Source organism: Polistes fuscatus, unplaced genomic scaffold (assembly GCF_010416935.1).
Source record: "Polistes fuscatus isolate 324 unplaced genomic scaffold, CU_Pfus_HIC Scaffold3, whole genome shotgun sequence".
In the NCBI taxonomy this organism is placed as follows: Eukaryota; Metazoa; Arthropoda; class Insecta; order Hymenoptera; family Vespidae; genus Polistes; species Polistes fuscatus.
This window is the reverse complement of record NW_025113107.1, coordinates 1,588,343-1,600,871: the sequence shown is the minus strand read 5'-3', so window position 1 is coordinate 1,600,871 and position 12,529 is coordinate 1,588,343. Positions and strand designations below refer to the sequence as shown.

The 12,529-nt window shown below is 32.5% G+C and overlaps 1 protein-coding gene across 1 annotated transcript in view; it reads left to right on the top strand.

Annotated features, from left to right (window-relative positions):
- Window positions 1-12,529, top strand: part of LOC122519292 (laccase) — a 33,970-nt gene that overhangs the window by 19,891 nt on the left and 1,550 nt on the right. Inside the window, exons 2-6 of the mRNA XM_043638659.1 lie at window positions 10,737-11,094; window positions 11,228-11,512; window positions 11,624-11,897; window positions 11,985-12,189; window positions 12,277-12,461. Coding sequence (XP_043494594.1) covers window positions 10,737-11,094; window positions 11,228-11,512; window positions 11,624-11,897; window positions 11,985-12,189; window positions 12,277-12,461 — 1,307 coding nt within the window. The remainder of the gene's footprint in view (window positions 1-10,736; window positions 11,095-11,227; window positions 11,513-11,623; window positions 11,898-11,984; window positions 12,190-12,276; window positions 12,462-12,529) is intronic.

Genomic DNA, 12,529 nt, shown 5'->3' with positions numbered 1-12,529 from the left:
CTTAATCCTGTAACTTTCTTTCATTAATTATCCGGATTCGACGGATCATCTTACATTTACATATTTATCTCACACACACACACACACACACACACACACACACACACACACACACACACACACACATGTATATATATATACGAGTTAACATAAATAACTATTTGTGTGAGCCAAAAGTTCATGCGTTTGAAACTTTACTTTGAAACTGCATAATGAATTGTAAAACGAATTTTTGTAAAATTTATTTTACAAATATTAATAAACAAAACGTACGAACTTTTGGTTTACTCTAATATTTGCATATAGTATATGTGAGTTAACATAGATAACCATATGCACACAATATATACTATATTTATACTATTTAATATATACTAATATATTATAATATACTATATATATATTATAATATACTAATATATATATATAATATATTTACTTACTATGTATATACTATTTGCGTAGAGTTATTTATATTAACTCACACAGATCCACACATACACATGCACATACACATAGATACAATCCTATTAGGTGTATTATATCCGGAAGGCAAACTAAGCCATCGTTGTCGTGGTCAAATCGCCAACGGCACGATCGAATTTCATCTGACGATAAATCAGTCGATCGGTTAGATCGATTTCGTTCGCATCGGCGATCAATCGCGTGTGCTAACTCCGGTCAAGTGATGCAGAAAGCGTGACACAGTTTTTTATTGCTCCTAAGACACGTTCCTTCTGGCTGGGCCCTCGGAAATAGAAAAAGAAAAAAAATATAAAGAGAGAGAGAGAGAGAGAGAGAGAGAGAGAGAAAACAATTTCGAACGGATTCAATTACACGATGAAAATGAAATCACCAGAGCGTCCTTCTTTGGAATTCGAATGGGTAGAAGAGAGATAATTGGGAGATACGGCACGCGATTCTAAGATACTTCAAATTGTTCTTCTTATATGTTATGCGTTCACGTGTTCCAAAGAGATTAATAATATTCCTCTCATTTAACAGAGAGTTTGAAATTATTTATAGTAGAGTAAATTATTCAATAGATTATCATCGATCGATCTCTCGTATTTATCGATGGATCTTACTTTTTCATTCAATTAAAAGATAATAATAATAATAATAATAAAGGCTTGATTATTTTATTATTCTTTTTCTTCTTCTTTTTCTTCTTTTTCGTCTTCTTTATAATTAAGCGCATTATTCATTGACCATTTCACGGTCGTCGAAGCGTTAAACAACATCTTTGGATAAAACTATTATTCATCGATAACTTTTTCCCTCCTAAGCCCTCTCTCCCTCCCCAGCCCTCCCCCCGTTTCGTGTACGACGTTTAAAAAGAAATAACTTTCTTTTTCTATATGTACTACGGTGTAAATATGTGAGTAACGTTACTTATCCGTAGATAGGTAGCTGTTCTTTCTCTTCCTCCATTTAACGAGCATTTCTGTCGCGTTGTTCGACTAGAAAAGATATCTATTAGCGACAGGTCGGTAGTTTCTTTGATTTAATGGTGGAACAAAAATAAACGGAATGGTTAGGGGAGAGAGAGAGATAGGGAGGGAGGAAGAGCGAGAGTTTAAATCGTATAATTGTAGAAACAACGTTCGAAGTATAATATCATCTCCCTAAAGGTTTCATTCAAAGTATCTTCAAAACTCGTCTACGTATAAACCGATTTCACATGACCTGAAAATTGTTAATGCAACTTGTAACATTATTTGCTTTTAATCCTAGTTATTCTTAACCTTTAACATCAAGAAACTTAGATTTTTCGTGATCGATAGTTATCCCTGCTAAGAAGCATGGAAGCTGTGTTTCTTATACGATCCAACTTTAAAGATCTTCAAGACATTATCCAAGTACTTTTACTTACTACGACCTACATGATTCCTAGTTGGTTTACTTTTCTATTTCTTTTTTTTTTTATTTTAATCTATCCAGTATATTTTTCGAGCATACACGTTTCTCATGATATGACTATTCGAATCGTTTGAATCGCATAGATTTTTTTGTTTCTTTTCTTTTCTTTTCTTTTCTCTTTTTTTTTTTCATTTAATAAGATACAAGAATAAAGTCAATTTTTTCTTTTTTTTTCATTGAATTAGAATTTAATTACACAGATTGTCGAATTATCCGGACTAATTTTGTATTAAATTTCTTACTTTATCATGTGAAATATAAAGAGGAAGTTAATCAAATAGTTAAAAACTGAAAGTTCTTATTGCTGAATGCTTCGTTAGACGAGAGATTCGTAAGAATGAAGATGAACGTTGATTTTAAATGAGGAATTCATTTGCGAAAAGTAAAAGCCCGAGATAAAATGTATAAAATTAATTTCAAATTAGATTGAAATAACGAAACGGAAAAAAAGAGGAAGAGAAGAAAATAGATAGAACGAACCGTAATAATGAACCGTATAAATTTGAAACAATTATTATTCGAATATAATTTTGAAAAACATTTTAATTTAATTCACAACTCCTATGAAAGATCTTTTTCCACAACGATATTTGTTTTAAAGATTATTTGAAAAAAGAAAACTTTAGCATGTTACATGCTTCACAAAAGATGATCCAAGATAATCCAATAAAACGTCTAACGTAATATAAAACAGAACGTCCTCGCTTTCGATCGATTTCCATTATCGGAAATTAATAAATAGAGTTATATATCCTCTAGGAAAGTTTTACTTCTACTCTGTAGAACAAAAGAAAGTGAACGAGTAATGGATGATAATAGGGAGGATATTAATTTTCCATCATTGCTAGATACTTTCTCGATTCGATAATTGATCGAACTTGAAATCAGGCTAAACGTTTGATTTTCGTGATCAAGAAGATTTTTTTATTCAACCATTAGCAACAACAACAACAACAAATGAATGAGACGATTGAAAAACGCCCAATTTTTTACAAACTATTTTACTTATTTTTTTATTTAAATATATGTGATATTTTAATTGTTTAGTTTATTCGTATAATTCGTACGTAAGTATATTATTAACGATATAATAATATATTATATTTACTATAACTAAAATATATATGTCAAATTAACGTGTTTTATATAACTTTGACGTCTAATTTCATATATTTTAAAGAAAAATTATTTTGAAAGTTAAACCAACGTAAGTTCTTAAGTTTTATAGCAAGTTTCTATGGACATTAATGTGACGTCTCCAAGATACCACAAGACAATTTCTAAATAGGCTTTACGGTTGTAGCAATTTAGAAAGAGCGAAATTACTCGAAGTCTAGTCGAGCAACAAAAGCTTCTTCACTCGGTTCTTACTTTACGAGCACTTAATCATAAACGGGCAAACGTCTTTTAGTTTATTCTAAGAAATATAGAGAAAGACTTTTACTCGCAAAATTTATCAAACCAGGTGTGAAGTGTTCGAGTTAAAAGTTTATTCTCTTATTAAAGTACTCGCTGGCAAATAATTTGAAGTAAGTGCAATGATATCTTATATTAAAACGTGATTTATCGTCTACAAATTATGTTTCATTAATTAGAAAGTAACTAACGCGAAATCTCGAAGTTTTTTGGGAAGCAGATAGATACGTTATCGCTAACGATCACGTATAATTTGTTAACTGCTATTATTAATTAAAAAAAAAAACCACACAGAAGTTGAGAAATTTCGGCGAGTAAGGAATTTACCTGACACGTTTCATTTATCAAACAATGTGTTTGTTCAATGATATCTTATTAAAACGTTTGATGTATCGTTTAGAAATTATGTTTCAATAATTAGAAAGTACTGACCGCGAAAAATGTGAAAATTTTTGAAAGAAGATAGATACGTTATCGTTAGCGATAATGTATAATTTGTTAACCGTTATTAGTAATAAAAAGAAAAAAAAAGAAAGAAGTCTAAAGAAAAAAAAAGAAAACACATAGAAGTTGAAAAATATCGGTAGGAAGGAAGTACCGGACACGTTTCATTTATCAAAGAAGAACGATCATTCTGACGTAGGCGGTGGCATAATTTCACGCTACGATTGGTAGAACAGAAAGTAGGTATTCCTTTCCAAACGATTTCATCCGAACATCATATAATAAATCGAAAACGAACCCGTTGAGATGCCCAAAGCGAATAAATCAAAGAATGGAAGATACGTGTATTCTTTTATTTTATTTTTTTTTAAATTCAAAAATAGATCAAGAGAGAGATACCTAAATCAAAAAAAAACAATAAAAATAAAATAATTCAAAAATAGATAAACAATAAAAATATATTATACCATTAATGTTTATTATTTATTAAGAATACTGATTTTGATTCGCGATTAAGAAAATAGATATTATACCTTTCTCTATAGATTATGTTCGCTCGAGCGAATCATTTAACGTGCTTTGCCGATCATGAAATCGTATCAATCATTATCAAAGAATCTTGATATCGTTTAGAAATTTATTATATACGTCGGATCGGTGCGTAGGGTGAATAGAAAATAATAGTGGTGGTGGTGGTGTCGATTTTCTTAAAATGCATGAGTTGCTTATCAACGATCGAATTATTTTAAACGTCTAAGGTTCATTTTAATCGTACCCACAACCGTGATTTATTTATTTAAATACGATACGTACGATAATGGACAAAGAATTATCGAACAAGTTAAGGTAATAAAGATAAACATCTATTATTGTTCATGCTCATTTGCAAATTACCAACTACTACGGAGGAATTGTATAGAATTTCTCAAAACTTATTTACATAAATCGTGAACGACAATACGATTAAAATCTTAGGTAAAAAAATCATTGTCCGAGATAGATTTTTCACAAAATTCTTTCTCAATCGTCGTAGAATTGCAAACGGATAAAAACCTTTCTATTCGATTCGTTAGCAACAAATATTTCGCTTCGGGTTCATTTGAAAAAGGGATAAAGAACTTTACGAGCACTTTCTTTAGAATATTATCGACTTTGCACTTTCTATTTCTCGCTTGGAAAGACGTGACACATCCCAATACCTTTCTCCGATCTATTGTAATATAATATACAGTGAATTACAGGAGTACTGTTAATTAAAAACAATAATTCCAAATATGCATAGAAAAAAAAAACTAGATTCTAATTCAATTCTAATTCGAATGGTACGCGAGATGTAATAGGAACGTATTCTAATTTCTATATATCGTTTTCTGAATTTTAATTTTTATATTTCTAAGATTTTTATTCAATTGCAATTAGAATCAAAATTCTCCAAGAATTCCACGTTAACACGTACGTATTTTCAAGATGAAATATTTTCGTGAAATAACATGTAATTCTAATGGTACAATGATCTAGCAGTAAGAACATGTTTAACGTGAATCGATCCCGACAATTTCAACGACGTATTATTACGTCCATTAGGTGTTCGATCGAACCATTTACGATGCCATCATTACGATCACGCTTAACTGAGAACGAAAGAAAGAAATAAAGAAAGAAATAAAGAAAGAAATAAAGATAGAGAGATCGAAACACGCACGTCTGTCTAAGATCATGCGAAGCAGCAGACGTATAAGAGCAGAGTTTGCACAAGCAAAGTTTGCACAAGAAGAGAGTACCGACTTTTCTCGGGAATCGTGTTCCGTAAGATGAGACGAGGACAAGGACAAGGCCAAGACCACGTGTTCTCCCGATCATCGTTGCTGCACTTTCCATCCAACTCGCGAACTGCATCCTTGTCTTTCTCTTTCTCGTTTCATCATGCTTCTTCCTCTTCTTCTTTCCTCTCGAACAACTCGAGTGCACCGACCCAAGAAGAAACAGTCGACTTGTCTTCACGCATGTCTCCTCCTCCCCTTACCCCCCTACCCCATCCCTCATACCTTCTTTTGATTTTTATCCTTTATTCAACGAATTCGGTAATATTTTGTTCCTCCTTTACTTTTTTTTTCTTTTCTTTTTTCTTTTTCTGATACTAAAAAGAAATTTATCGACTCGTTCTTGAAGTTGCCGGCAACGAGTACAACGATCTTATCGATCTGTTGCATCATTGAAAATATTTTTCTCCGAGGTTGTTTGTACGTATAATATAATGTATATAGAAAGCCGAATAAGGTAACTAGATATACCTTTTTTTTTTTTTTTCTTTTTTTTTTTTTTTTTAACATCTTGTTATGTCCCACGCTTGCAAGTATAATTGGAAATGTTCCTAGTTATTTTCACAGATATTATAGATAGTATATATAATGCATACCTACGTATGAAAAATAACTATAGGCTTGACAATTATCATTTTGTTACTATTTAATTATCAACTATTACAAGCTAAATTAATCCTCCTACTGTTATTTACTTTCGCTTCCTAATTATTACACGACACATTTCTCGTAATATTCGAAATGTTGGGGTGTATATATATATATATATATATATAAATACATAGTTACTTATAAGGATGAGAAGTTGAAGTAGAAGTAGCCACGAAGTATCTTAGACGAGTTAATCATACTTCAAGCGAACGAGGTAGAACGAAAGAAAGAGAAAAAGAAAGAATGAGAGAGAGAGAGAGAGAGAGAGAGAGAAAGAGAGAGAGAGAGAGAGAGAGAAGTATTTTTTAAAACATAGTGACGGCAAATGTGTCTACTTTCTCGAGCGTTGATTGATAGTAACTCGACTAAAATGCTGGAATAATAACAGCTCTCTCATGCTACCGGTCGTAACGGTAAACAAGCTTGGAATATGGTGACGTGAATATCATAATGTACTATTTCTTACGGTCTAGGTGCAATCTTTAATATTAGCAATAAATAACTAACACAAAAATTATCGAACGGAAAAAAATCATTTTGATGTGTTATCGCCTATAAATAAAATATATATTATTTATTGACCACTTTTTCTCGTTAATATTATCGAATCCATCATGACTTTAAACGATTATTAGGTATCCAATAAAAAAAAAAAACGAAGAAGAAAGATAGAACAAAACAAGATCGATGATAAGAAAAAGTTCTGCACGTGGTACGTAAATAGAGATACACACATATGCATCGTACGAGTTAGGATTATTCTTGGGAAAATAAAGTTGCACTTTTAAATCACGATCGACACCGTGAGGAGTCGATGAACTTCAACGTTCATTTACGATCTACGATGCTTGAAACGATCGTTCATTGTTTTCATCGTCTCTTAAAAAAAAAAAAGAAAAGGGAGACACCAAGCCCATCATGATCATTGGTAAAGCGACATTAAGCGTATTTTATTGCTTCCAACCTAGGTGCTCATCGTGTCGTCTCAGTCTTTTCTCTTTCATTCTGCTGTTTGGTGCAACCTTTAGCTTGAACTTTCAAGCCACGAAGAATCTTGTAAGAGAACTCGTTAGTTTGCAGGAAAGATCTCACGGTAAATATCAGTGTCGACGGGAATGTAAAAGTGGATATATATATATATATGTATATACACATGGTCTAGCTCAAAGAAGTGCATCTCGGATACTTCCTTTTTCTTTTCACGAACCGTGAATAATCCGGTGAGTATGCAAATTGTGACTAATCCGATAAAGGAGAACCGATACGGTTGCTTGCGGCCTCGGTGGGCCTGGGAGAAAAGGAATCCTTCATCGTGAAACCAGACGAAGGATTGAATTTGGATTTGTAGTATTATACGAAGGAAATGTACAGTTTGGAATGTCACAACCAATAATATTGTTGGTGGTATGCATCGATTATTTCAACACACCGGAATGTCACCGTTGGGTTGGTACGACAATCAAGTATAAAAAAAAAAGAAAAAAAAAGAGAAACAAAAAAGAAAGAAAGAAAGAAAGAAAGATCCAAATGGTTGATATCGATGAAATACATTTCTACGCGGTAGAATCAAAGGCATAACTTTCTTTCTGTAAAAGGGTTTGTTTGATTCCTACGATCTCATAAATTACTTTGGATTTTTTATTCCAACCTGGTTTACTTACACGTATTCTCCTTACAAGTAATTAACATCTCATAATGCGTTTTAAATTAATTTATTAGCAAATATATATGTATGTATTAATTATTTATTCTACTTTCCTTTTTTTTTTTATTATATAACGCCGGTATTACGTGCGGATAGATAATAAAGTTATGTGAGAGTATTAGAAGTTGGTTTTTTTATTTCTTTCTTTTTGTTTTTTTTTTCTTGTTTTAATATGACGAAATATACCACTTTACACGAAAATGTGTGTGTGCATACGAGCCGCATGAGGAAAGGATTTTTTTAAAATAAATGATTTTTTTTTTTCTTTCTTTCTTATTCTACGTTTTCAACTTGGTTCAACTATACTGTCCCAGTCTTACGTCGTTAAGAACTCATCAACACGATAGTATCTAACCGGCAAATACATTATCGGTTTAATACAAAAATATGTCTAATACGCACGTGTAGTCTATATACATACACATATATGGTATATACCAATTTCAAATATTCTTACGAGTCTAAAATGTGTTTTATTAGCGCGTAAATAATATTTCCGCGTTACTTTTCAATCTTATATACGAGTGCGTAAATAATAATTCGAACCATAATTTTTTCGTCGATAGATAAATTCCATTCGTAGAAAATTCGATCGAAATACGACAAAACTTTATTATTATTACTGTAATATACTACAGTAATACTATCATTAAAAAGGCACGCGGTTTAAACTTCCGATATTTTCTTGGAAAAGTCGTAAATACGAAAATTTCTCCGATCGTTAATAAAGTTATGTTAATAGTTTGAAACGATTAATCGAAGAAAATTTTTCTCACCGTGACGAGACGGTGGTATTTCGTATTGACGGTGTGATCGTGAAAGGACTTAACAATCTCGGTCGAATAATTCTTCTTTCCGGGTCCACTTTTGGCGAGAGGAATCATAAACGAAAAACGTATTACGATTGGACTTTCGATTGAAACGTGTTATGCATTTATATATCTCTCATCTTATACTTCATTTTCAATATACCAATGAAACGCATAATCGATAAATCGATCAAAAAATAAAATTTTATCGATCGTTTCTCGTTCAAATGTGTCCCCGTTCCCCGGCGCGTTTATCGCAAAAAGTTTTCCTTTCCCGTTCAATGAGTATGAAAGGGAAATCACAAAGGAAAGGAAAGGAAAGGAAGGAGAGCGAAAAAATGACTTTTTCGTGGTTCGAACAAAAAAAGAAATTAAGAAATTAATGACGAAAATATGCAAAAATTGATGAATTAAGATTAACAAAATTACTGTTTGTTTAAAGGGTTTATACAATATCGTGATACGAGTAAAGTTAAGGGAGAAGGAACGGAAGGGACTTTCACGTGCTTCCAAAAAGAAAAGAAAAAAAAGAAATATGCAATAATCGAAGAAAAATGATAAACAAAATGACCGTTACTACCAATTGTTTGAAAGTTATACGCGATGCAACTTTAGATACAATTATGTAACACGGTGATCAAAGTTAATGTTATTTTCATGTTCAAATTATCGATGATATAAAACACATTTATACAGTCATTTTCTGCATATATATTTTCTATATAAATTTATATTAATGAGGTCTTAATATAATACTCTGTATTATAATTCATGGAAAAGTTCGATATAGGTGTACCATTAAACCTTCGTATACAAACGCATTAGAATGATTTATATCATATATAATACTCGTTCATACATAAGATGTGATCTTGGAGAAAATCTTCACAACGTTAGATAATTTTATTCACAGTTCCTTTTACAATAATAAAAGATATTTGTCGAATATTTTTTTCTTCGAACGTTGTATAAGATTTTATAATAAAACGATTCCGCATTCTTTTTCTTTTAATATAGGAATGAAAATTTGAACTTAATGAAAGATCGCAATGAATCGAAATGAATTCTTTCTTTCTTTTCTTCTCAAGCTATGAAGAATATAAATACGAACAAGTTTTCTCGTATATTTATAGACGATACCGATGATACCTACATTTATATATATACTTCCATATTTAAGTTGGAAATAATAAAATAAAGTAATCGCAAGTACTTCCTGCCTTCGAGTGAACCGACAAACGTTCGCATTTCCAATATTTGGTCGTTGGGAACGTAGAATATCAGAGGTTAAACTAGAATGCAACGAGTAAAAACGACATCGATTACGACATCCTATCGTGTCTCTTGTGTGTGTGTGTGTGTCAGAAAGTTGCTATACTCTATAATGTATAATCTAACTCGACGTTTTTTACGATTTACCGTTAGCATATAAAAAGAAAACCTGAAATTCCTGGAGCATGTTTCCGTTTCATTATGCTCCTTGACGCGTAGGTTTCGCTTGTAAATTCATTTTCGAAAAAAATGCAAAATATAATTATCGACTAAACAAGATGCAATTATGTATATACATATATCGCGTTTGTCGTTGAACACTCTTTACAAGTATCTAGTTAAAAAAAAACGAACAGTAAATGCTCGATTGTATAATTACTGATATGCCGATAGACCGATCATTCTTATTTCTTTTTTTATTTTTTTTTTCAACTTTATCGAGATCGTGAAGACAAAATTATTAAGTACAAAATAGAAATTATATATCATTTCTTTTTTACTACGTTTAAGATAAATGTAAATTCTTACGTTCTCTAAACTTGATTTCATTTAATTTATTTTCTATTTGTTTTACAAAAATAAAGTGTACACCTATCGTGTTATTCGTTTTTGGAGAATCATTTTTCTTTTCAATAAAATTATCCGTCACTTATACCGAATATTAATTTTTCTTTTCTTTTTCTTTTTCCCAAAAAGGTGAAACGTTAGATCAATCGGCTTCTTCATCATTCTGGAGTTCGACTATCAAATCTCAAAGTATATTCCCGACTGACGCATCGGATTTCTTTTCACCCGGAAGTGGAATAATTCAAGGAACACCATCTAGCGTTTTCCGAAGCGGATTCGGTGGAATAGACAATTTGGGTAGTCGTGGTGCTACGATAAGACCACCAAGAACAAGACCCCTTGATTACAGTGAAAGGGCAACCGCTGAATTACGAAGAAATCCTTCACTTTCGTCACCGGACGAGTGTGCACGTGCTTGTCGCGAAAACGAACCACCAAGGATATGTTATTATCATTTCACCCTCGAATATTATACCGTACTTGGCGCGTGAGTATGATTGTTTTTTTTTTCTATTTTATTTTCTTTAGTAAAGTGCAATAAAATATAACCGTCTGTGTACGATCTTGGATAGAAACCAAAATACTAAAACCAAGACTAAAGTTTTATTATTATTTTCCAGCGCTTGCCAAATATGCACACCGAATGCAACGAATGTTGTCTGGAGCGAGTGTCAATGCGTTCTCGCCGATGGTGTGGAACGTGGTATTTTAACAGCCAACAGAATGGTACCAGGACCAAGTATACAAGTTTGTCAGGGTGACAAAGTGGTCGTCGACGTGGAAAATCATATGGAAGGTATGGAAGTGACCCTTCATTGGCATGGTGTCTTCCAAAAGGGTTCACAGTATTACGACGGTGTACCATTTGTTACACAATGTCCTATACAAGAGGGTAGCACGTTCAGGTAATTTATTATTTACTAGAAATGAAATTTATTTCATTTCGTTATAAATCGTAATTATGTTTGTTATCAATATCAAGATTTCAAATTAGTCGGTTTCTATGATTGTAAAAGATATCAATGGACAGCTGGCAACGAAGGTACACATTTCTGGCATGCTCATACCGGATTACAAAAAATGGATGGACTTTACGGAAGTATAGTCATTCGGCAACCACCCAACAAAGACCCTAACAGTAATCTCTACGATTACGATTTGACTACTCACGTACTTTTGATGAGCGATTGGTTCCACGAATATGGGGCTGAACGATTCCCAGGACGTTTAGCTGTTAATACTGGTCAAGCACCTGAAAGTGTTCTCATCAATGGAAAAGGACAATTTCGCGTTAGCATCGGATTTTTATTATCCTTTTTTTTTTTAATAATTATTAATATCCACGTAATATAATTGAATATCATATTTCAATTATAGGATCCAAATACTGGTTTCATGACTAATACACCGCTAGAAGTTTTTACCATAACACCTGGACGCCGTTATCGTTTCCGACTTATCAATTCATTTGGATCTGTTTGTCCGGCTCAAATTACGTTCGAAGGTCACGCTTTATCTGTCATCGCAACCGACGGTGAATCCGTTCATCCTGTAAACGTGAACACCATCATCTCATTTTCTGGTAAGTTCGATACGCCTCTCATCCCGGTTTTTGTTTTCTTAGAAAAATTATTTAAAAGACTATTCTTTCTTTTTCGTTTTCTTTTAGGCGAACGTTATGACTTTGTGATAAACGCCGACCAACCAGTCGGAGCATATTGGATCCAAGTACGTGCACTCGGTGAATGTGGAATTCCGCGTGCCCAACAGTTAGCTATATTGCGTTATGCACGTGGCCCTTATCAACCAACTTCTACTCCACCCACGTACGATTATGGTCTTCCACAGGGTGTCGTAAGTACATATATTAGATATTACAAATTCGAGAATTACTTTTTTTTTTTTCAATATCGTTCACCTAT